Source organism: Macaca fascicularis, chromosome 1 (assembly GCF_037993035.2).
Source record: "Macaca fascicularis isolate 582-1 chromosome 1, T2T-MFA8v1.1".
NCBI classification, from domain to species: Eukaryota; Metazoa; Chordata; class Mammalia; order Primates; family Cercopithecidae; genus Macaca; species Macaca fascicularis.
This window is the reverse complement of record NC_088375.1, coordinates 141,212,431-141,239,034: the sequence shown is the minus strand read 5'-3', so window position 1 is coordinate 141,239,034 and position 26,604 is coordinate 141,212,431. Positions and strand designations below refer to the sequence as shown.

At 36.4% G+C, this 26,604-nt stretch overlaps 1 protein-coding gene across 16 annotated transcripts in view; it reads left to right on the top strand.

The window, feature by feature from the left end:
- CCDC18 (coiled-coil domain containing 18) overlaps window positions 1-26,604 on the top strand; it is a 113,891-nt gene that overhangs the window by 12,903 nt on the left and 74,384 nt on the right. For 9 of the 16 annotated variants that reach the window (XM_005542703.5, XM_065518575.2, XM_005542705.5 and 6 more), the window contains 9 exons: window positions 1,376-1,504; window positions 10,031-10,127; window positions 13,600-13,721; window positions 15,519-15,810; window positions 18,933-19,057; window positions 20,245-20,405; window positions 22,829-23,052; window positions 24,723-24,833; window positions 25,521-25,652. In XM_005542703.5, coding sequence (XP_005542760.2) covers window positions 1,376-1,504; window positions 10,031-10,127; window positions 13,600-13,721; window positions 15,519-15,810; window positions 18,933-19,057; window positions 20,245-20,405; window positions 22,829-23,052; window positions 24,723-24,833; window positions 25,521-25,652 — 1,393 coding nt within the window. Of the gene's footprint in view, window positions 1-1,375; window positions 1,505-4,959; window positions 5,096-10,030; window positions 10,128-13,599; window positions 13,722-15,518; window positions 15,811-18,932; window positions 19,058-20,244; window positions 20,406-22,828; window positions 23,053-24,722; window positions 24,834-25,520; window positions 25,653-26,604 lie in introns of those variants that run through there. The other 7 variants (XM_015452483.4, XM_045367104.3, XM_074001441.1 and 4 more) reach the window with 5 other exon arrangements.

Sequence of the window (26,604 nt, the reverse complement as noted above, 5' to 3'; positions counted from 1 at the left end):
TCGTTGAATCTATTTTTAGTCAATCATAACTCCTCTTGGCTGTAGGTTGCATGCAGTATATAGCGGTTAAAAAAGACTAAGGTGAGATGCCTATTTACATGCTTTTGTCAAATATGAATTAGTTCATTTCTTCACCTACATAGCAGTATATACTCAGTATTTCAAAGGGAGTTCAAGAAATAAAATGTAAAGGAGTCAGACACTTTTATTATTTTTACAGACAGGGTCTCACTCTGTCACCTAGGCTGGAGTGCAGTGGTGCAATATGGCTCACTGCAGCCTCAGCCTCCTGGGCTCAAATGATCCTTCTGCCTCAGCCTCCCAAGTAGTGGGACTACAGGCACACACCACTGTGCCCAGCTGAGCTTTTTATTTTTTATTTTGTAGAGATGGGGTCTCACTATGTTGGTCAGGCTGGTCTCAAACTCCTGGCCTCAAGCAGTCCTCCTGCTTTGGCCTCTCAAAAGTGTTGGGATTATAGGCATGAGCTGTCATGCCTTGCCATCAGGCACTTTATAATTTATTCTCTTCTGCTTTGAATAAAATGGGAAATATATGCATATTAAATAACATATTACTCTGAGTGATTCTGAGAATATAGTTAAACGACCAGCAATAGTAGCATCACCTGGGAACTTGTTAGAAATGCAAATTCTCAGACCTTATCTCTGGCATACTGAACCAAGTTGGGAGGTGTTTCACAAGTTCTGCAAATGATTTGCTGCATGCTAAAGTTGTCTTTTATGTCCATCAGAGTTTTGTAATTTTCTTTGTAATACATATATTATTTTAAATTTATTTGTAGGTATTTTATATTTTTAGTAATTGTGAATTGTTCCTACTTTGTTCATTGCTAGTGTATGGGAAGGTTACTGACTTTTGTGTAATATAATTATTTTGTAATTGGTAGCTAATGGTATTATCAGCAAATAAAGAAAATTTTGTTTCTGACTCAAAGAGTAGGAAAAAGAAAAAAAATTTGTCTTTCCTTTTCAGCATTTATACTTCTTAATACCTTTTCATATTTGCTTTTTGCAGTGGGTAGAACTGTTAGTAAAGTTGTTGGATGTGGGATGATAACAGTCATCCTTATTTAGTTTCTGAACTATACAGGAATGCTTCTGGTATCTGACTATAAAATATGATGTGAGTTATTACTTCAGATATATTTATCATCTGGTGGAAGTATTCTTTTATTTTTAAAAAAACTCTTAATTAACAAGGGATGAATATACCTTTTTCTCTGTCTCTTTTTGTATATTGTTTTGCTTAACTCATTGATTTAAACAAATATAATTCCTAATATTAAATTATTCTTGCATACCTGGGATAATCTCTTTAGTAGTCTTAAAACAAAGTATCCTTTATTTTATAGAGAGGCAGAAAATAAGCTGGAACAGAGCCAGAAAATGGTAATTGAAAAGGAACAGAGTTTGCAGGAGTCCAAAGAGGAATGTATAAAATTAAAGGTGGACTTACTTGAACAAACCAAACAAGGAAAAAGGTATGTGTTTTTAAAGCAAATACATTTTTTTGAAAGGGAATAAAAGAATATATTACCTGTTTAAAATTCTAGTTAATTTTTGAAGTGAAAAAATTTCAGAGATTTGGCAATAGAATAACTTAATGTTCTTTTTATCTATTAATTTTTTGAAATTTTCCATTAAAATGTTTGTGTGTGGAATTTATGTTATTAGCATTCTGGATTGGGCTGAATTTCTACAAAACTGATAATGATTATCAGTGTAATGATACTTATATCTGAAATTAAGTTCTGTGGCCTATTTGAAATCAGTATACTGAGTTTAAAATACTAACAGGGAAAAAGCCTGTAAATTAATATTACCTCTAATAAAACTAAATAAAATGTTGAATGAACTCTTAAAAAGAAAATTTTGCCTCATAGAGAAAGAAACTCAATGCATGAGAATGTGTGGTTGGATCTTCCTTTAGAAATATATAAGTAGTACAAAAATATCTATTTCGTATAAATTATATCTGGAGATAAAGTCTTTTAAGTGTCTCTGTCCAAGGAACCATTAACTCTGAATGCCAGTTCACTTTTAAAGTGATAAAGATTTAAATTTTTTTAGTTTAAGCTAATAAGATTTTATAATGAAATAGGATTATAGCAGTTTTTATACAGTATAAAGCCATAATCTGTACTAAGCAATATTACAAATATTAGTAGAAAATGCTTAGGTTTTGGAGTTAGTTAGAAAATTTTTAGATTTTACCTCTCATTGGCTTTGTTACCTTGGCCAAATGATATAACCTTTTGAAATCTCAGGTTTTTTTCATTCATTTCATTAAATAAAAACGATATTATCTTTATATGGATAGATATGAAGAGTAAATAAAAAAAGAAATATAAGGTACCTCTTAATAAATACTAATAATTCGTAACTATTATATAAACTTTGTGGTTACATATTCTAGAATTCACACTTTACTTACTCAGATAAGCTTTGCATATGGTTATTTAAAATAGTGAGATAATAATACATGAAGACCACATTCACAATATAGCTGCCAAGAAAAAATAAAGAGGAAGAGCTACTAGTTTCCTCTATAGAACTTAGATAAGAGATGATTTTCAGGGTATTGACTTTGTTGTTGTTGTTGTTTGAGGTGGAGTCTTACTCTGTCTTGCAGGCTGGAGTGCAGTGGTGTGATCTTGGCTCACTGCAGCCTCCGCCCCACGGGTTCAAGCAGTTCTCCTTTCTCAGCCTCCTGAGTAGCTGGGATTACGGCATGCACTACCACACTCAGCTAATTCTTTTATTTTTAGTAAAGACAGGGTTTCACCATGTTGGTCAGGCTGGTCCCAAACTCCTGACCTCAAGTGATCCACCCTCCTCGGACTCCCAAAGTGCTGGAATTATAGGCCTGAGCCACTGCGCCCAGCTAAGTATTGACTTTGGCTTCACAAAGTGAGTAAGTGGGGACAGACACATTCTGGGCAGCATGTGCAAAGGTATAGACATATTAAAGAGTATCATTGCTGAAGAACTCTTAAGTAATTTTATGTTCTTATAAGTAAATAGGTGTAGTGGGAGATGAGACATGAAAGACACACTGGATCCAGACTGTAAATGACTTTGTGTGTTATACCAAAGGATTTGTATTTTAACCTGGGGAGCATAAATAGCCAATTGAGATTTTTAGGTAGAGGTATGATACGAAGACTCTTGGAGCTTTTTGAAGAACTAAAATGAATATTGACTTTCTGCTGTGGTCTGAATATGTCCACCCAATTTTTTGTATTGGAAACTTAATGCCAATACAACACTGTTGGGAAGTGGAGCGTTTAGGAGGTACTTAGGTCACAAGGGCTCTGCTTTCATGAACGGATTAATGCCATTATAAGAGGGCTTGACAGAGGGAGTTTGTCCCTTTTTTCCTTTCTGTCATGTTAGAACATAGTGTTCCTCCTCCTTGGAGGATGTAGCATTTAAGGCACCATCTTGGAAGCAGAGAGATTAGGCCCTACCAACCTGCCAGTGCCTTGATTTTGGACTTGCCAGCCTCCAGAACTGTGAGAAATACATTTCTGTTTTTTATAAATGACCTAGACTATGATATTTGTCCAGCAGCACAAATAGACTGGCACATTCTGAGATTGAAAGATCAAAACCTTTGCAAGGACTATTTTTTGGGTGGAGAAGATTAATCATAATGGATTAAAAAGCCAGTGTAAAGGGAGAGATTGTTTAGCTTTATGCTGTTTGTAAGAGATTACCTAAAACATAAGGACACAGGAAAATTGAAAGCAGACGGGGTGCGGTGGCTAACCTAGCACTTTGTAATCCTAGCATGTAATCCTAGCACTTTGTGGGGCCAAGATGGGTGGATCACTTGAGCTTGTGAGTTCAGGACCAGCCCAGGCAACATGGCGAAACCCCATCTCTACAAAAAATATAAAAATTAGCCAGGTGTGGTGGCACAGGCCTGGAGTCCCAGCTATTCAGGAGGTTAAGGTAAAAGGGATTGCTTGAGCCTAGGAGGCAGAGATTACAGTGAGCCGAGATTATGTCACTACACTCCAGCCTGTATGACAGAGTGAGAGTCTGTCTCAAAAAAGAAAAAAAAAAGAATGGAAAGGAATGTTTCAAATTCCCACCAAAGCAAAGTTGATATTACTGTATTAGGATCAGAATAGACTTCAATGCAATGAACATTACCAACATTAAAATGACTCATATAATGTTTAAGTGACACTTAGCCAAGAAGATATAAAGACTCTAAACCAGCAAGCTATAAAGACTCTAAACTTATATGTATCTAATAATTTAGTCCCAAAATACATAAGAAAAATAACACAATTTCAGGGAGGAAAGAACAAATCTGTAGTCATATAGGGAAAATTCTTTATACATTTATCAGGAATTGTTAAGTAACAAAAAATTAAGACTTGAAGTGTTGAGTAAGACAATTAATATTCTTGATCTAATGGATGTGCATATGGAACCCTGTAGTCAACAGTTTGAAATTGACGTTCTTTCAAGCAGATGTAATCTGTTACCTCACTATGCCAGATAGCATGAATTTGAAAAAATTCCAAAAGATTGATGATGTGTGTATTGTTTTCTCCAACCACAGTTCAGTTAAGTTAGAATATAACTCCTTGAAATCCTGTATGTTTGGAAATGTAAAACCAGGCTTACTGGTGTTCACTGACTATTGAATAAATTAGAAAACCTTTAGAACTGAGTGATATAAAAAAAATTGTGCATCACTGCTTGTAGGCTGTACCTAAAGACACTCTTAGAGGAAAAAATTGAACCTTATATACATGTATTATATCATGACTGAAAATTAATGAACTAAAATAGCCAATTGTGTGGTCAGGAAAAGGAGGACATCAGAAGAAAGAATGAACACCAAAGAAAATAGAAGTAAGGAAATAATAAAGATAAGGATGAAGTGGATGAATAGAAAACAATGAAACAATATAAAGGATTACCAAAACCTAAATGTGGTTATTTTCACAATGAACAAGAAAATGGGCATCAGACAAGATTAATAAAGCAGAAAAGGCACAAGTGTTGGGATTGACAAGGGACTCCCAAACTACACATTTAGCTATAAATCGGTAAGCCATAAGAAATATGTAAGAAATAAGACCAATAACTGAATCATTTTAAGGATGATACATTTGAAAACTTAGACTAAATAAATTTCTTAGCAAAATATAATTTAACAAAACTAACTTTAAAATAAATGGAAAACCTGAAAAAAAAATATATATGTGTGTGTGTGTGTGTGTGTGCATCTATATATGTGTATACATATATATATGTGTGTCTGTATATATAGCTATTAGGGATATCAAATCAACAATTAAAAATCTGCCCACAAATAACTAAACTAGTCAAAACAATGACGACAAATGGAAACATCAGGCCCGCTATGGCCCACGATGGCTAAAATGGAAAAGACTCTCAAAAACAAGTTTTGGCGAGGATGTGGAATTGAAACTCTTCTGCATTTCTAATGGAAGTGTAAATTTGTAGAACCACTTTGGAAAACTGTCAGTAGCTGCTAAAGGTAAACATAAGCCTGCCTTAGGATCCACCATTCATTTCAACAAAACTTAGTCCCTATGTTAAAAGACATGTACAAGAATGTTAAAGTAATTTTATTCGTAATTGCTAAATGTTCATCAACAGTCTAATTGATAAATAAACTGTGGTATGTTCACATAATTAATTATACACGTAATTAATGTAAAAAAGAGCAGCTACAACTATGTAACAACATGGGTTAATATCACACATACAATGCTCAGTAGAAGAAGCCACAATAGAATACTGTATAATTCCATAGCAAATCAAGGATAGGCAAAATTAACATATGTTGTTAAAAGTCCAAATGGTGCTTACCTTTTTGGGGTAAAGAATACTCACTGGGAAGGTACACAGGGGAGCTGGAAGTGTTCTCTATTTGATTGGGATAGTAGTTAAGTAAGTATATACATTATTAAAACATTCACTCAATTAGGATTTCTGTACTTTACTCAATAAAAAATTAAAATCAAATAAGAAAAACTATAAGAAAAAAATCTACAGAAGATACGTATAGTCTTAATTTTTTTTTGAGAGATATAGTATTGCTTTGTTACCCAGGCTGGAGTGCAATGCTGTGATCGTGGCTCACTGTAGCTCCCAACTCCTGGGCTCAAGCGATCCTCCCACCTCAGCCTCCCAGATAGTTAGGACTACAGGCTTGCCCCACCACACCTTACTAATTTTGTTTTTTTTTTTTTTTTTTTTTGAGACGGAGTCTCGCTCTGTCGCCCAGGCTGGAGTGCAGTGGCACAATCTCGGCTCACTGCAAGCTCTGCCTCCCGGGTTAACACCATTCTCTTGCCTCAGCCTCCCGTGTAGCTGGGACTACAGGCGCCCGCCACCGCACCCGGATAATTTTTTGTATTTTTAGTAGAGACGGGGTTTCACTGTGTTAGTCAGGATGGTCTCGATCTCCTGACCTTGTGATCCACCCGTCTCGGCCTCCCAAAGTGCTGGGATTACAGGCGTGAGCCACTGTGCCTGGCCCACACCTGACTAATTTTTAAATTTTTTTTAGGCATGGGGTCTCACTGTGTTGCCCAGGCTGGTCTTGAGCTCCTGGACTCAAGTGGTCCTCCTGCCTTGGCCTCCTAAAGTGCAAGTATTATAGGCATGAGCCACTGTGCCTGGCTTTAATGCATATTTTAGAATGTATTCGGGGTTTGTTTTAATCAGGTATGGTAAGATACAGACACATGACTGACATGAAGACTTACAGATTTCTGGAAGCAGGAGGCGCTCTATGCTGTTTTGGGATCCTTGGGGTGTTGCTTCACCAGCCAGAAACCTCTGTGGCCAGTGGCACCTTTGCCTGAGTTTTGCTCTGGCCCACTGGGCTCATTCTGCCCACTCAGCTACCACCCTGGATCCCACACCTGTCAAGAGTGAGCTAGGTGCAGAATGACAAGGGGTGTGTGAACAACTGTAGGCACTGGCCACTATGCATAGCTAGGCACGCCGGCTGTGGTAGTGTGAGCAGCTCCAGGCGCCAGCTCCCTGTGAGGCTGTGGCTGGACCAGGCGTAGCATAAGCAGCTTCCATGGCTGACACCAGGGAACGTGGTGGTGCCGGAAGCTTGGAGACACCAGGAACCACAGAGCCCTAAAGAGGGTGTCACAGCCCTGGCTCGGGAAGCTCATAGGTCTGGGCTCTCCGAAAGGCTGCAGCTCTTCTCTCCTTCTCTTGCCTTTTCTTCTTGTTGCCTGCAACGTGGTGAACAAGGGGTGTGTTTCAGCCATTTGTGTTACAGCATTTTTAGCCCCACCATTCAGTGGGTCCTGAGTTCTTGTCCTGTGTCTGGGAAGAATGAGGTACGCAAACAAGTGGAGGGTAAGCAATACAAAGAGAAGCTTTGTTGAGCGACAGAATAGCTCAGAGGAGACCCGCAGTGGGTAGCTCCTCTGAATGGCTACCCCCACCTCATTTGCGTTCTGGTACATGTAGACATAGTAAATGCAGCAGTACCCGATGTTGATTGCCACCTTCACAGCTTCAGTTACCTGGCCCAAGGGGGACTTGCAGGTGCCAGCCCCAGGATGAGCATCTAGGCGCTGTTGTTGAGCATGAGGTAGCTGGCTGTGGCTGCTGCACTTTATGGACCCCCACCTGGAACTGTCTTATTTTATTTTATTTTTTTAGAGATAGGGTCTTGCTGTGTCACCCAGGCTAGAATGCAGCATTGCGATCATGGCTCACTGCAGCCTCAAATCCCTGCGCTCAAGGGATCCTCCTGCTTCAGCCTCTAGAGTAGCTGGGACCACAGGTGTGCACCACCACTCCCAGTTAACTTTTTGTAGAGATGATCTCACTGTGTTTACCAGACTGGTCTCTAACTTCTGGCTTCAAGCAATCCTCCTGGCTCAGCCTTCTAAAGTGTTTGGAATACAGGTGTGAACCACCATACCCAGCACATAAAAATTTTAGAGATGTTAAAAATGTGAAACCATGGTAAGACTATAGGTGGTTATTAAAGAAAAAAAACAAAACAAAACAGAAGCGAAAACAGGCTGGGCACAGTGACTCACTCCAGTAATGCAAGCACTCGAGGGGGCCAAAGTGGGAGTATTACTTGAGGCCAGGAATTCAAGACCAGCCCGGGCAAAATAGCAAGACACCCATCTCCACACACACAACAAAAAGTGAAAACAATGTGCCTCTCAGAATAGATGAACTGTGATATATACTATTTGTGGGTATAGGTTAACATGAATGTACAAATAAAAAACACCCAAATCAGGATAGGGTGCCTCTCAGAATAGATGAACTGTGATATATACTATTTGTGGGTGCAGGTTAACATGAATGTACAAAATAAAAAACACCCAAATCAGGATAGGGTTACCTCTGTGGAAGAAGTCAGGGGAATGGGATTTGGACAGGACGCATAAGGACCTCAACTTTATTTGTGATGTTTTGTTTGTCTTCTGTAGCCTTTTCAGACAAAGAGTGAAGATTCATTAAAACATGATTGGAAGTACTTGGTAATATTTATCCACACTTTTGTGTGTGGCGGAAATATGTCATTACTTTTTACAAATTGGAAGCGAGGAAGAGTAGATAAGTGTAAAGTGGATGAGTCTGGCTTGAAAAGAAGGATGAGGCCGGGCGCGGTGGCTCAAGCCTGTAATCCCAGCACTTTGGGAGGCCGAGATGGGTGGATCACGAGGTCAGGAGATCGAGACCATCCTGGCTAACACGGTGAAATCCTGTCTCTACTAAAAAAAATACAAAAAACTAGCCGGGCGAGGTGGCGGGCGCCTGTAGTCCCAGCTACTCAGGAGGCTGAGGAAGGAGAATGGCATGAACCTGGGAGGCGGAGCTTGCATTGAGCCCAGATCGTGCCACTGCACTCCAGCCTGGGCAACAGAGCGAGACTCCGTCTCAAAAAAAAAAAAAAAAAAAGAAAGAAAAGAAGGATGATAGAGGAAAGCACAATATGTGGGAAGGTTTTTGTTTGTTTAAGTGAGAAATACAGGTATCCTTTGCTCTGAACAGTACCTGTGCACATTCAGGAATTGATTATATTCCTACAGATTTTCAGAGAAATCCTTGGTTGTCCTTACTTTCCTTTATCTGAAACTTTGGAGTCAGATAGACATACTTAACCACATAGATTCAGGAAGTTAGGAATACTTTTACTTGAACTTTTTATACTTGTGGCAAAATAACCAACAGAGGGAATGAAAATACAGAAGCTAGAGTGCATTTCTGAAGGGTTAAGAGTTAAGATCCAGACTATAAATAGAGTAATTCATCCTGGATAAGAGGAGGGTCACTAACCTCACTTATATTAGAAAGAATATGATGGGAATAGGTTTAAATATTAAAATATTTTTAGGCGTCAGTGTGATATTGACCAAGTATTCTCAATGTATTGTGCCCCAAATTTTCATTTCATTACAAGAAGCGTAAGGAACTAAGAGATGAGGCAACAAGGTTAGGCTTAAATAGTGCTTGGTGGTGGTTATGTTTTTTGTTGTCTAGATTTTTATATCTGGTATCAATAGAAGTTAACATTTTTTTAAATACTTGTTTGAAATTTATTTGACCTTTGCAAAGGTCACAGAATTTACTGAGTATATTTAATATTCTAGACAATAGACTGATTTTGTAATTCCTAACCTTTGAAAATTTATCATCCAGCCTCAGGCTATTTTCCTAATCTGTCTTTTTCAGATAGGGGGAAAAAATTGCCAACACATAAGAATTTATATATATTTCAACATATATGTTTATAATTGTTTTGTGTTATATTTTATTTTTCATATTGATAGAGTGAGAAAGTTTTTGTAGTATGATCTACATTCTTCGTTTTGTACTTTAAGCCTAATACTTCTTTTTAGTACAGAGAAATTTGTTTCTCTCCAATTATTCCTTATAATTAAAGATTACTTTGGAACTTAACTATTCAAATGCAGAGCATTCTTTACTTTTATTCATTATCTCTTTTTAAATTTTAGAGCTGAACGACAAAGGAATGAAGCACTGTACAATGCTGAAGAGCTGAGTAACGCTTTCCAACAATATAAAAAGAAAGTGGCTGAAAAACTGGAAAAGGTAAGAGGCAGTTGTGCAAATTCAGTGTTTTGTATTACTCTCTATATTCCAACAATAAAGGTAGGAATAATTAAAATATGTTTATGGTTGAGACAGAGAGTAATTTTTATGATCTTATAAAATCATTTAAATAAACAATTTGTAAATGTTAGTTAAGGATGATGTTTACCAACCCTTTTATTATCAGCAGAAGCTTTTTTATCCAAAGAAGGAAAAGAGTAGAGAGAGGAGAAGGAACAAAATATAGAGAAGGATGGAATATGTGAACAGAGATTGGAGCTAGAGAAGTAGAAGAAAGAAATTCATTTTTATCACTTCAGTGAAAATGAAGACAGATTATGTAGCCTTCAACTGGTCTCTCTGAGTCTGCTACTCTGAGAGGGGCTGGCTTCTGCCTCTCAGAGGGAAGGTTCCTTGAACTGATTTGATGTAGAAATATAGTGAGTTTATTACATTCATTTATTATATTCATTTAGTATCTTTAAGTAATATCACACGGTAATGAAATGTGTGTGGAGGAACACCACAGTTGGTATTCAGATAATGAGCTCAAAAGAGAGGTCTGGTAAAGAGATACTAATATGGGAGCTTCCATCTTGAGATAACAGTGAAAGCAGAGGAAGTTTATGATTCTGTTCAAACAAAGGTAGAAAGGCAGAGGAAGGAATGTTTAGGTAGAACGGTAGAATGAGAAGATGGGTATTCATTTATTAAACAATTATGAAATTCCTTTTACATGCCAGGTACTGTGCTAGTCTCTGGGAGATTCGGTGATACATAACACATGATACCTACCCTAAAGAGCTCACTGTCTAGTAAGATTGACAAGTATATAAACAAATAATTTAAGTATTTTGGAATACGAAGTATAATATAGAAATAAGAGGTAGGTGTAGTAGGGTGGGATGAAGGTGGCGGTGGTTAATAAACTCTGGTGGGCCCAAAGAAGGCTTCACAGAGTAGGCAATGCTTGAGCTGCTACGCTATCTCAAATATTGTGGTATATCATTGAATAGTGTTAAGCAGGGAAAATGATTCAAAATCTATGTTCTAGGAAGCTCACTCTGATGTCATGTGAAGATGCATTTGAGAGGTGAGAAACAAGTCAAAGAGACTTTAAAAGACAAGGCAAGAGATATTGAAGATGAAGGAGCTGAGTAGATAGCTGTGAGGGATGTTAAAGTTGGGGAATCAGTGGGATCTAGTGACCACTTGAATGCATTAGAAGCCGGCAGTATGAGAAAGAAGAATATAGGGTATTTTTAGGTTGCTGGTTTGAGTGACTGCTGGATGATTGCATCATGAATCAAAATAGACAATTCAGGAAAAAAAGTTAATGAGTTCTATTTTGGAAATTATTATTCTGTAGAATAACCAGTTACAGGTTTCTAATAGGCTTTTGTATCTATAGGTCTGGATTTCGATATAGAAATCTGTACTAGGGCTGTAGTTTTGAGAATTGACAGTACTGAATTAAAGTGGTAGAAGCCTTGGACATTGACAGAGTTCATATAGAATGAGAACAAGAGGGAAGATACCCTGGGAGATAAAGAACAGGTAGATTAGCTTTTGAAAGATATCGATAAGTTATTTTTAAAAATTAGAGAATCAGGAAAGTATAATACGAAAAGTCAAGGCGATAGAACATTTTAAAAAGAAGGTGGTGATCTTCAGTGCCAGATGTTGCAAACTGGTCAAGAAGAATGAGGACTGAACCAGGTGTGGTGGCTTACGCCTGTAATTGCAGCTACTCAGGGGGCTGAGGTAGAAGGATTGCTTGAACTCAGGAGTTAGAGGCTGCATTAAGCCCTGATAATGTCACTGCACTCAGGCCTGAGTGAAAGAGCAAGACCCTGTCTGTAAAAAATCAGAAAAAAATTTTAGAAAGATGAGGAATGAGACAGGGCTCTTGGTTTTTATAATCAGGGAGTCTTTGGATACTTTGTAGAGAGCAACTTATTAAAATAGAAGGCACAACCTCTGAAATGGGAGAGATGGAAAGGGAGAGAGTAGAGGTAGCTAACAGACAATTCTTTACATATGATAGGTGAAGAGGAAGTGTGTGTGGCGGGTTGGGAAAGTTGGCGAATGGAAGGGAAGAAAGAAGCTAAGTTAAGGTGAAGAAGCTGTGGTAAAGCACCTAAGGGTACCCTGAACTTATTAGTAGGGGGAGATTGAAGATGCTAGAATTATAAGGAATAAAAGATGGCACAAGAGTCTGAACGATATGCAAGATGATAGTCCAAGAGCAGAAGTGAGATTCTTTTTTTTAATGAAATAGGACATTTCTTTTCTTTGTGGATAAAAAGAGAAAAAAGTTTTAGGTGGAAGGAAATTGAAGGATTTTGAATTAAATGTCTTTGGTCCCATAAGTTAAGATGTTGCTTAAGAAATTTTCATAGCGTAAGGAGGATAGGAGGGATTTTGGAAACTTGGGGTGAGTATTTCTCATAATATAGTTGCAATAAGGAAAGTCAAGAAATTCACTAAACTTTTGAGAGAATAAATAGAAAGAAAAGAGCAGTCAGGAATTATGAGTTAATAAAAGGAAGCAAAGAAAACAAGAGTGGCCAGAGTCAAGTGTAATATTGTCATGACAGCTACATGGTAAAATATTTTAGAGGAGAAGTTACCAACAATATTAAATACTGAGATCCAGGAGAAAGTCTGCAGTTGATTACAAAGTGGTCATTCCTTTGCAGTAAAACTGTGAATATCACTTGGCAGTGTAAAATATTAAGGTCTCACTAGGTATTGAAATCTTAAATGTGAATTAGTTAATAAGAAGGCAGTTTTGAGAGTCTTGGAGAGGGTGCTTGTGGGAAAGAAATATCTTAGAAGGGATTTTTAATAAGGTGATCAGTAAGGGGAGGTAGAAGACCTAGTAGGAGGAATATTCTTGGGGAGAAGAAGGACTTTATGGAGAAAAGAGAGAAGAATGTAAGAGACAGGTTTTTTTTTTTACACTTAGGATTATCAGTTGCAAACAATGCTCAGCAAAGCCCTATAGTTAAGTGGATGAAACAGGGTAACAAAGGAATTGGGGCAGATATACCCAATCTTCTCTCAACACTGTATCCTGGGTGCTTTTATCTGTTCTACATTTTGGGCTGTGGTTTCATTGGTAAATTTTGTGGTTAAAATTTCAAAAACAACTTCTCTGGAACATTTGCACTAAAATTAACCTTTAGTAACTCGTACACAGCAGCTCTAGATGAATTTTTGCTTTCAGTTGATGCAGTTGCCTATCTGTTACAGGTTTTCTGGACATGTAGTATCATCCTTTTCTCTGTCTTTTGTTACTGCCCAGGAACTTCACTTTGCTACTTTTCACTATGAGGCTGGGGACTTAAATGTATGAAATTCTTAGTTTACATTCCTGCTTATTTCTGAAATCACTACTTACATTTTTAGCTTGAAACACCTAAAACTTACAACCACATTAGTATGTCCACTTAAATTATTGTTTTAGGTTCAAGCTGAAGAAGAAATATTAGAGAGAAATCTAATTAACTGTGAAAAAGAAAATAAAAGGCTACAAGAAAAGTGTGGTCTATGTAAAAGTGAACTTGAAATTCTGAAAGAGAAATTAAGGTACAGTATTCTGTTGTAGAAAAAGGATTTTTGTGTGGAGATGGAAAAAACTGAAACATTTTTAAACAATATTTTATATGTTGTAATTATGGGCTTACATATATAGAAGGATAGGCTTCATGACTGAAACTGTTTTCTAGCTATCGAGTTAGAATTAGAAATGAAGTAAAATGTGTTAATGCGAATATACTTGTAAATATGGAGAAGTTCTGATCAACATATTTGCTTTGCATATATTTAGGGAAAATTAATAGACATAATGTCATTGGTATATGACCACATTAACTCGCTAGTAAAATGTGTATAATATCCAATGTTCTAATAAAAAGTGTTTTTCAAATCATAAAAAATTACCTAGTCCAAACTTCTCATTTTATAAGTAAAGAAACAGAAGCCCCGAGAGTAGCCAGAATTTACTGAAGGTCTTTGAAAGATCAAAGTCTTCTGACTCCTATACTCTCTCTTAGTATATCTTGTTGTCCTCTTAAAACTAACACCCATCAGCTTTCCGAGGTTAATATTAATCAGTCTTTATCACTTCAAACTGTTAATTTTTTTAAAAAAAAGGGGGAGCAGGAAGCAATCAGAATAACTGGTTTGTCTAATTTTGCCGTACTTTCCTTAAGGTAGTCTGTTTAGTATCTTTGCCAAGGAGGAGGGAGTAAAGATGCTTTTTACTAGAGTATTTTCTAGAATTGATTATCGATTGCAAGATCTACTTTTAAGAAAGAAAAATGCTGCCAATTACACTATGATGCAATCCTTCATCACTTAAAATGTTTATACTTCATGAAAGAATTCTTGTATATTTAATTACGTATGATTTCTTAAGTTATGTTATTTTTATATTTTCCAAAAAAATGTTATTTTCATATTTCAAATATAAGTGAAATAAATTGGTTAAGATATTTTTAAAACTTCACATTTGGAGTCTGACCCTTCTAAAATGTCTTAGTTTTTCAACACAGTATCTCCCAGTGTGCCATTAAGAGTTGCTGATGCAGTATTTCTTAAAAGAATCCTTGTAAGGGCCGGGTGCGGTGGCTCTTGCCTGTAATCCCAGCACTTTGGGAGGCTGAGGCGGGCGGATCACGAGATCAGGAGATCGAGACCATCCTGGCTAACACAGTGAAACCCTATCTCTACTGAAAAAAAAAAAAAAATTAGCTGGGCGTGGTGGCGGGCGCCTGTAGTCCCAGCTACTCGGGAGGCTGAGGCAGGAGAATGGCATGAACCCAGGAGGCGGAGCTTGCAGTGAGCCAAGATTGCGCTACTACACTCCAGCCTGGGCAATACAGTGAGATTCCATCTCAAAAAAAAAAAAAATTCTTGTAAGAAGAGAAAGTCATTGATGCTGGGCTCTTAAGCTGATTGTACAATTATGTAGAGCCAGTTTACTTTTTCTCCTGTTTTAGGAATCCAAAACTTTGTTGATAATGCGAAATGCTATGTCAGCGATTTTGGAGTTAGATTTCCTGTCTTATATAATTAAACAGGGAGCAGAAATGCTTTCAAGATAGTAGGGCTGTCCTTCCCTGCCGTTTACTGTGAGACACTGGGAAAGTTATTTAACCTTTTTGTGCCTCAGTTACCTCATCTGTAAATAAGAAGTAATAATAGTGCTAACCACATAAAGTTGTGAGTGCCTGGCATGCAGAAAGTAGGTACTTAGTAAATGTGAGCAGGTATTATTTTAGAATTAAGCTTCAAAAAATTTTAAAAGTGAGATTAAATAAATGTGATTGAAAATGAATGCATATATATTTTATTTTCATTTTTATTCTCTTTTCTTCATAGGCAGTTAAAAGAAGAAAATAACAATGGAAAAGAAAAACTAAGGATCATGGCAGTGAAAAATTCAGAAGTCATGGCACAGCTAACTGAATCTAGACAAAGTATTTTGAAGCTAGAGAGTGAGTTAGAGAACAAAGACGAAATACTTAGAGACAAATTTTCTTTAATGAATGAAAACCGAGAATTAAAGGTCCGTGTTGCAGCACAGAATGAGCGACTAGATTTATGTCAACAAGAAATTGAAAGTTCAAGGGTAGAACTAAGAAGTATGGAAAAGATTATATCCCAGTTGCCAGTAAGTATGTGTGATTACGTAATGGAAAAGAAGAATTTTACTAAAGTGTTTTAGAAAAGACTGTCATTTTGTGGTTGCTTTATTAGCTTCTAATTTTTTTCTTTCCTCTTTAGTCTTGAATTTCTCTTCCATCTAATCTGTTTTTTTTCCTGCACTTAACCATTGTACACTTTTTCCCAGTTTCTCAGATGCCATATATTAGAATGGCACAGAATTTTTTTTAAGCAGCTTTATTGAAGTATCATTTACATACCATAAAATTTGCCTATTTTAAGTGTACTAATCTATGATTTTTAGTAAATTGGCAAGTTTTGTAACAATCACCACAATCCAGCTTTGAAACATGTCTATCATCCCCAAAAGGTATTTTGGACCCATTTATAATTAGGCCCTCTACTCCCTTCTACCCATAGGAAGACACTAATAGTTTTTGCATCTATAGATATCTTTTCTGGACATTTCACATAAATGAACTCATATAATATGTGCTCTTTTGCATCTGGTCTTTTGCATTCTTAATGTTTTTGAGAGTCATTCATGTTGTGATATCAGTATTTCATTTCTTTTTATTGCCAAATAGTATTGCATTATATAGATATGTTACATTTGATTTATCCATTCACTGGTTGATGGACATTTGGATTGTTTCCACTTTGGGATATTATGAATAATGCTTATATGAACATTTGCATACAAGTCTTTGGGCATGTTTTCATTTCTCTTGGGTAAATACCTAGGACTAGAATTGTTGGGTCATATGATGAATTTATTCCAAACTGTTTTCCAAAATGTCTACACTATTTTACATTCTCACCAGCAATGTATGAGGGTTCCTGTTTCTCTACTTCCTTGCCAACACTTGTTCTTGTCTTTTTTATTATTACCATCTTAGTGGATGTGAAGTGGTATTACACTGTGGTTTTAATTTACATTTCTTTTTTTTTTTTTTTTTTAAGACAGACTCTTACTCTGTTGCCCAGGCTGGAGTGTAGTGGCATGATCTCAGCTTACTGCAACCTCTGGTTCCCAGGTTCAAGCAATTCTCCTGCCTCAGCCTCCTGAGTAGCCAGGACTACAGGCACATGGGACGGGGTTTCACCACATTGGTCAAGCTGGTCTCGAATGCGCCCACCTCAGCCTGACCTCATGATCCGCCCACCTTGGCCTCCCAAAGTGCTGGGATTACAAGCGTGAGCCACCATGCCTGGCCCTAATTTTCATTTTTTTAACAGCTCATGATGAGCAACTTTTCATGTACTTATTAGAATGGCATAGAACTTTAATTTTTTTTTTTTTTTTTTTGAGATGGTGTCTCGCTGTGTCGCCAGGCTGGAGTGCAGTGGTGAGATCTCGGCTCACTGCAACCTCCGCCTCCTGGGTTCAAGCTATTCGCCCGCCTCAGCCTCCCTAGTAGCTGGAATTACAGGCATGTGCCACCACGCCCAGCTAATTTTGTATTTTTAGTAGAGGCAGGGTTTCTGCACATTGGTCAGCCTGGTCTTAAACTCCTGACCTCAGGTGATCTGCCTGCCTCGGCCTCCCAAAGTGCTGGGATTACAGGCTGGAGCCACCATGCCTGGCCTAAAATGTTTTTATAATAATGGTCTACCACCTTTTCTCTTTGAGTTATATTTGTGGCCATATATATAAGTGAGATTAAGAAGAAGGTAAGTAAACCTATTCAGGAATTTGTAATCAATAGGTGTAAAATGAAGGAAAGATCAGGGGAAACTATAGGTAAATATATTATGGTTGGTTTCACATATGAATGCATGGTAGACTAGACGGTAGACTTACCGATGTTAAACTATTATGAACTGTGGAATTATGAACCAAAAAAATCTTAGCAACTGTCTGATTCAATATCATTTTATTGGTGAAGAAACCTAGACCCAAGGAAGTAAATAAATTGCTCAACTGGTAAGTAGTAGAATTTAAACTAGAACATAAAATCTTAGCTCCTCTGTTGTATCTGCTTTCCCCAGATGCTATTTGCTTAATTTTTAATATACTATTTGCTTTTGAAATTAGAAAGTAATCATATACAGATAACAATTTTAAATTGCATTCTCATTTGTGTATCAAGAATTATTTCATATGTGGTCAGGCACAGTGGTTCATGCTTGTAATCCCAGCATTTTGGCAGGCCAAGGTAAGAGGAACTCTTGAAGCAAGAGTTCAAGACCAGCCTGGGCAATATAGCAAGACCCTGTCTCTACAAAAATACAAAAATTAGCTGGGCATGGTGGTGCATGCCTGTGGTCCCAGCTAGTCGAGAAGCTGAGGTAGGAGGATTGCTTGAGACCAGGAGTTCAAGGCTGCAGTGAGTTCTATGATCATAAGCTCCAGTCGGGGCGACAGAGTGAGATCCTGTCTCTAAAAACAGAATTATTTGAGATATGATTCCGAATGTGGTAATGTATGCTTGATTATTTGTTTCTTGTAGTGCTAAGAATGATACGATTAGGAAATGTGATTTTTTTTTTTCCCCACTTCTAGGAGGTGTGATTTGGTTATAGTTTGAAGGTAGAAGTCATTAAGTGCTTACCTTGCTCCTTTATAACTGTCTTTTAAAATTCTGTATTATCCAAACCAACAGAAAGGTGCATATGCTAGTGTAGCACCATATTTGTAAAATTTGGTACATGTATTGTCTTATCAACTCTATATTTTTTAGAATAAAATTTTATAGGTAAAGCTTCTTTGTGTACCTTGTCAGATCCCAATTCTCTTCCTCTCTCCTCAGAAATGGCAATTATTCTGAAATTCATGTGTATCCTTCTCATCCATGTTTTAAATACTGTCACATATAGATGCATCTAGAAATATATATATGTTGCTTAGTGTTTTTATGAAAATACTGTTTGCCACTATCATTTGTTTTTCACTAATATTGTTATGAGATGTATCCATACTGATTTATGTGACTCAAGTTTATTTCTTTTAACTATTGTAGTTTTCCAATTATCTTAATATTTCTTTATATTTATATATTTTCCTATTGATGGACATTAAGTTGTTACCATCAAATTCATACAGTTTTTAAAATTTTAAGTTCTGAATGAAAAAGCAACTGCATCCCGTGTACATAAGTTTACACGTGTTTGTTTTTAAACTTGCAGTTAAAGAGAGAATTATTTGGCTTTAAATCGTCTCTTTCTAAATACCAGATGAGTAGCTTCTCAAACAAGGAAGACCGTTGCATTGGCTGCTGTGAGGCAAATAAATTGATGATTTCGGAATTGAGGTACAATTTTCAGAATCTTCAGTTATAGCAAATAGAATGTTTTTTATTGGTAATTAAGACCCTTAATTGGCTGAGCGTGGTGGCTCATGCCTGTAATACCAATACTTTGGGAGGCCAAGGTGGGTGGATCACAAGGTCAGGAGTTCGAGACCAGCCTGACCAACATGGTGCAACCTCATCTCTACTAAAAATACAAAAATTAGCCAGGTGTGGTGGTGGCACGTGCCTGTAATCCCCGCTACTTGGGAGGCTGAGGCAGGAGATTCACTTGAACCCAGGAGGCAGAGGTTGCAGTGAGCTGAGATAGTGCCACTGCACTCCAGCCTGAGCAACAGAGTGAGACTCCATCAAAAATAAAATAAAATAAAATAAAATAACCTTTAATTGAGGAATTTAAAAAATATACAGAAAAGCTCAGAGAATATTATAACAGGTATCTGTGATTCCACAACTCAGAATTGAATCTTCTTAACCAGGATTGATTCTCCTTAAAATTTGTGGTATTTGTTTTAAATCTGTTTCTGTAAATAAAAAATAAAGCATTACAGGATGAATAATGCCTTTTGATCCTTATGACTAGTTCCATTTTTCCCCTAAGTATCCACCATCATGAATTGGATATATATTTCTCTATTCATTTTTGTGTGTTTACACACATATACACAAATATAAATATACTGTATACTGTGCAATTTTGCTTTTTCACTCAGCAGTATTTTAAAAATTCATTCATATTGAGATAGAGTAGATTAACAAATGGATTTGTGTGGTTAGTTACTTTGAATCACTGTGTAGGATTCTGTCCTATAACAGTCTCATAATTTATTTGTTCCTTTATAGGTATCTTGTTTCTATTTTCTGTTACAAACAGTGCTGCAAAGGACATCCTTATACATGTTTTCTTATACATATATATGAGAGTTTCTGTAGTATATATTCCTAAAAGTGAAATTGCTGGGTCATAGAGTGTGTACGTTTTCAATTTTACTAGATACCATCAAGTTTGTAAAGTGACTGAACCAATTTATAATCCTACAATGGTCTATACGAGTTTTCATATCCTGCCTAAAGAGTTGACTAATATCAGAATTCTAATTTTATCAACTTGAAAGGTGAAAAATAGTACAGTAGGAGATATTTTTATAGAATCTTTCTAATAATTTTTCACTTCTTTTCTTTTGTGCCAGAATTAAGCTTGCAATAAAAGAGGCAGAAATTCAAAAGCTTCATGCAAACCTGACTGCAAATCAGTTATCTCAGAGTCTTATTACTTGTAATGACAGCCAAGAAAGTAGCAAATTAAGTAGTTTAGAAACAGAACCTGTAAAGCTAGGTGGTCATCAAGTGGGTAAGTATATTGAGTTGTTTTAATAAATTATATTTAGAGTTTTGGATGATAGTTTTTTTAAAAAAAACTTTAAAATTTTTTTTAAATTTAACTTAAGTTCAGGGATACATGTGCAGATTTGTTACATAGGTAAGCTTGTGTCATGGAGGTTTGTTTTACAGATTATTTCATCACCCAGGTATTAAGCCTAGTATCCCTTAATTATTTTTCCTGCTCCACTCCCTCCTTCCACCCTCCACCCTCTGATAGACCCCAGTGTGTGTTGTTCCCCTCTATGTGTCCATGTGTTCTCAGATGATAGTTTGTAAAGAACAAATTTATTAACTGTTTGGTTTGTATTATCAAACATACTTGATAATCTATTACTAGTTATGGTCTGATAAGACAGCAGAAGTTATTTCAGAATTATTAGACTTTGTATCATTCTTTAGTGAAGTAAAATTGATATCCAGTAAGACAGTGGTCCCCAACCTTTTTGGCACCAGGGACTGGTTTTGTGGAAGACATTTTTTCCATGGACCAGGGGCAGGGGCAGGGGTGGTTTCAGGATGATTCAAATGCATGACTTTTATTGTGCATTTTATTTATATTATTATTACATTGATGATGAAATAATCATACAACTCATTGTAATGTAGAATCAATGGGAGCCCTGACTTGTTTTCCTGCAACTAGAAGGTTCCATCTGGGGGTCATGGGAGACAGTGACAGATCATCAGGCATTAGATTCTCATAAGGAGTGAGCAATCTAGATCCTGCGCATGTGCAGTTCATAACAGGGTTTGTGTTCCTATGGGAATCTAATGCCACAGCTAATCTGACAGGAGGTAGAGCTCAAGCAATAATGCGAGCGATTGGGAGTGGGTGTCATTCACCTGCCACTCACCTCCTACTATGTGACCCCGTTCTTAATAGGCCATGGACTGGTACCAGTCTGTGGCCCAGGGGTTGGGGACCCCTGCAATTAAGATGCACCCATTTTAATATACAGTTTGATACGTTTTGTCAGGTGTTTGTGTTTTAATGTTTAACTCTTGTTACCGTCACCACAGTCAAGACATAAGACATCTCCATCAGGATCCCTTGTACTTTTTGCCAGTTAACTTTTAGGCTTAATTTTCTCTTTTTTTTTTTTTTTTTAAACCCCACAAAACTTTTCTTTAAGTTTAGATTATTGATTTTAGACTTCTTTTTCCTCTCTCATCTAAGTATTTAAGGATAGAAACTTCCCTTTAAGCAGTGCTTTGGCTGTATTCCACTACTTTTTTTAATGTGTTGTATTTTCATTTTCATTCAGTTCAAAATAGTTATCTCTTGTGATTTCCTCTTTGACTCACAGGCTGTGTGTGTTTTATTTCCAAATATTTGGAGGTTTTTCCAGATATTTTTGTGTCATTCATGATGACTAGAGAACATACCCTATAGGACTTCATTTATAAGAGTGTTTTGAGACTTGGTTTATTGGCCAGCGTATGATCTATCTTGGTGAATGTTCCAAGTTGGGAATACTAGTAATTAGAGGTGGTAATAAATATAATATATTATAGATTCTCTTACATCAAGAACAAAGCCAATAAAAGGTAGATAGCCTAGAGAAATGACTACTTATGCAAACCTTGAAGGCAAAGTGTATCTTTTCTTGTTTTCATATCTGTGTGTGTTCTCATGTAATCATCTACATTGTGCTTTTTAAAAGCTTTCCTGAAGGCTTGCTTACTGTGGAGTGGGAGATGTGTATGTTTATAGTGGAGAAGGGGCATGTTGAAACAACTACCTCTGATAACGCTCAGTAATTTTTTTTTTAGACAGGATCTTGCCATGTGGCCCAGGGTGGTCTTGAATTCAAGTGGCATGCACCTCAGCCTGTTGAATAGCTCAGATAACAGGTGCATGCCACTGTGCCTGGTTACCTTCAGTAATTTTTTAAAAAGCATCACTGAATTCTCATTAGCTAGTTTGGAGAGAAAGACGATAGGGTCGGGAAGGATTCACTCTTTGGAGCTTTTGAACCTGCATCTATGTGCAGTACATAAAAATGTTCTTAATGATCTCAAAGTGTCCAAATAAATTTTATGATTACCTTCAGTTTAAGGAAAGAGAGCAACTTAAAAAAATTTTTTTACAATGATTTCTACTAAAAAATGGAAGTTAAAAGGTGGAGAAGGATTCTTACATTTCTGGTACAAAGGAATAGTCTTAGCTACCTAGAAAAATGAGGGATTCAGAACTTTTTTCATCTTTGTTATGTATTTAATTTAGAGAGCACATTACTTATTCCTTGATTTCCTTAATGAATGTCTCATTCTCTGTCCCTTTTAGTACTCTTTAGATCAGAAACTAAAGTTTATGACTAAATCTTTCAACTAAGTAGGTTTTTATTCTTGAAGTCTTATTCAGAAGAATTTTCCTTTTATGTTTATTAGCAGAAAGCGTAAAAGATCAAAATCAACATACTATGAACAAGCAATATGAAAAAGAGAGGCAAAGACTTGTTACTGGAATAGAAGAGCTACGTACTAAGCTGATACAAATAGAAGCTGAAAATTCTGATTTGAGGGTTAACATGGCTCACAGAACTAGTCAGTTTCAGCTGATTCAAGAGGAGCTGCTAGAGAAAGCTTCAAACTCCAGCAAACTGGAAAGTGAAGTAAGTTTGGAATTAGCTTGGTGTATATATATTAATTTTTGAACTAGAACAAAAGGTGTTATTTTAGGATTTTATAAAAATTATATGTTTATATCCGGAGTTAAAGTTTTTTAAAAATGGTACCACATAAGTTACAAATTATTTTAAAATTACATTTGGAAACCTTTGTATTTTAACTTATGTTATTAAAAGTAGGAAAAACTCTGTAGTGGGTAAAAGGTCTCAAATTTGGTGGAAATAATATTGCATTGCAGCCTATTATTTCTTCCATAGTATAAGTTAATGTGGTTAATATACATTTATAAGTAAAGACTTTGGATTATGCTGTTGGAAGAAAAGGAGTGATAATAAAAGATTTTAAATTTTAGCAAACCCCCAACCACCTAGGAAGCCTGTTTAATATGCATATTTCTGGGTCCTGTTCCTGCAATTTCTGATTCAGTATATATGGGCACAAGAGTCTGCTTTTTTCTTTTCTTTTTCTTTTTCTTTTTTTTTTTTTTTCTTAGAGACAGGGTCTTGCTCTGTTGCCCAATCTGGAGTACAGTGGTGAGATCATAGCTCACTGTAACTTTGAACTTCTGGGCTCAAGCCATTCTTCTGCCTCAATCTTCCAAGTAGTTGAGACTGCAGACATGTGTCACTATGTCCAGCTAATTTTTTAAATTTTTTGTTTGTGGAGACAGTCGCCGTGTTGCCCAGGCTGGTCTCGAACTCCTGGTCTCAGGTGATCCCCACCTCAGTATCCCAAAATGCTGGGATTACAGGAGTGAGCCACCACACCTAGCCAGAGTCTGTATTTGTATTTTTTGTGTATTTCTGCTGTTTAAAGAATCTGTATTTTTAAACAATTGCATGTAAACGTGAAACGACTACACAAGGAATTCCATTCTGAAAAGGGGATAATGAGTGTTTTGTGAATATCTTGTCTTCATTTTCACTAAGGACAGGATAAGGGTGCCTCATTAGGTAATTGTGGACCAGGACCACGTGGGTGTATCTTATACTCTACCTTCAAACCAGAGGCTGCAGTCATCTATAGGTACACTTTTTAAATACCTGCTTTCTCAGCTTAAAGTCTATAGCCAAGGCTGAGGAAAAGAACTATAAAATAGGAACTTATGTTAATAATGGAGATGGAGATTTAGACAGTTTATAATTATAGCTACCAGTTTACTTAGGAAATTGCCAAATACTGGGATTAATAAGTTTTTTAAATTACAAAAATAGCACAGTCTTGTTAATGTAAAAGAGGAAAAAGAAGAAAGTGAACCATTGATAATTCTACCACCAGAAATAACTGCTGATACCATTTTATTGTACTTATTTCAGTCTTTAACAGCTACTTAAAAATAGATTAGGGTATTGTCCTTTTTGGATATAGGGGTCTGAATTAAATGACTTATGTTTTACATGGATAGATAGAAGTGATCCTTTGTTTTCACTATTTGTTTTTCTTCTAAATTGTCACTTATTTTTTAAAATAATTATAATTATGTTGGTTAAAAAGTTATTCACTTTGCATCCTAAGTGTTTATAACTGTAAGTTTGCCCAATTTATCTAGACACAATGTATTTGAACTTTGAAAAGAGTAGCAGGTGTTTGATCTTAGGATACAAAGTCATTACCTTGAAAAAATAATTTTACATTTATTTCAATGTATTTTCAGATGACAAAGAAATGTTCTCAACTTTTAACTCTTGAGAAACAGCTGGAAGAAAAGATAGTTGCTTATTCCTCTATTGCTGCAAAAAATGCAGAACTAGAACAGGAGCTTATGGTAAAACTTATCTTTGTTGCTTCAGATTTACTGTGATTTTTAGGCACTTAATTTGTGATAGCACATTTGTTTTAACATCATTATTATAAAATATATAGCAAAGTATAAGTTCTACTAAACTCTTCTGATCATTTCTTGTTTGCATTTTTAAGTTAATAGGCTTATATGGCAAGTTATCCAAGTTTTCTCATTTTATCCTAATGGTATTGAAGATAATGGTAGTTCTTTGATATGCTTCTTGATATTTAAAATAGTTTAAATCTTCTCATCTTGATAAAGTATTTTTAACCATTTTGTTAAAGTTTGAAGTATAAACTACTGTGGTTCTTTAAAGAATGGAGTATGACATATTTAATGCTTGACTAATGTACTTTTATGTAAAACTGCTTTTCAATTATACTTTTTTTTTTTGTGAGACAAAGTCTCACTCTGTGGTTCAGGCTGCAGTGCAGTGGCACAATCATGGCACACTATAGCCTTGGCCTCCCAGGCTTCCCCCTGAGCTTCCCCAGAAGCTATAACCACAGGCACATGCCACACACCTACTTAGCTAATTTTTTGTATTTTTCATAGAGATGGGGTCTTGCCGTGTTGCCCAGGCTGGTCTTGAACTCCTGGGCTCAAGCAATCTGCCTGCCTTGGCCTCCCAAATCAATTATACTCTTTTAAAGTGTTTTGTGTTTCTAGGAAAAGAATGAAAAGATAAGGAGTCTAGAAACCAATGTTAATACAGAGCATGAGAAAATTTGTTTAGCCTTTGAAAAAGCAAAGAAAATTCACTTGGAACAGCATAAAGAAATGGAAAAGCAGATTGAAAGAGTAAGTAATACATATTTAGAATGTGAGTGCTGAAAAGAAACATTACTAGCCCCAGCATTTTTTATTTTGTAGATGAGGACACAAAGAGACACAAAAGTTAGTGGCAAGAGCTGTAATTAGAACACCAATCTTTCTGAATAATTTTTCACTACTTTAACAGAATATAGTATGCCTTCTGTTTCAGCTATAATCATTATTTTTGACATTATTAAAGTAATTCTGTAGACTCCATTTCCCTAAAAATATCAGTTGCTTAAAGATTGATTGAGAGGAAAAAGCAGAATAATAGAAGCACTCTTGACCTTGGGTTAAAAGTAGAAAAGAAAATGTGAGACCAAAAATGCAAGACGCAGTAAAAAAAAAATAGATACGGTAGTCCCTGCTTATCCATGGGAGAGAGATTCCAAGACCTTCAGTGGATGCCTGAAACCACAAATAGTACTGAACCCTTACAGTTTTTCCTATACATACATATCTATTATAAAGCTTAATTTATAAATTAGGCACAGTGAGAGATTAGCAACAATTCTAATAAAATCGAACTATTATAACAAAATACTGTCATAAAAGTTATATGAAAACTTGTTCTCATAGAACTGTGTTCTCTCTCTTATGCCCTAGTGCCTCCTTTGCACTTTTTTTTTTTTCTTTTGAGACAGAGTTTTGCTCTGTAGGCCAGGGTGGAGTGCAGTGGCGTGATCTTGGCTCACTGCAACCTCTGCCTCCCGGGTTCAAGTGATTTTCCTGCCTCAGCCTCCTGAGTAGCTGGGATTACAGGTGCACGCTACCAATCCTGGCTAATTTTTGTATGTTTAGTAGATACAGGGTTTCACCATGTTGGTCAGGCTGATGTCAAACTTCTGACCTCATGATCTGCCTGGCTCAGCCTCTTAACGTGCTGGTACTACAGGCGTGAGCCACTGTGCTCAGCCTCCTTTGCACTTTTATGAAT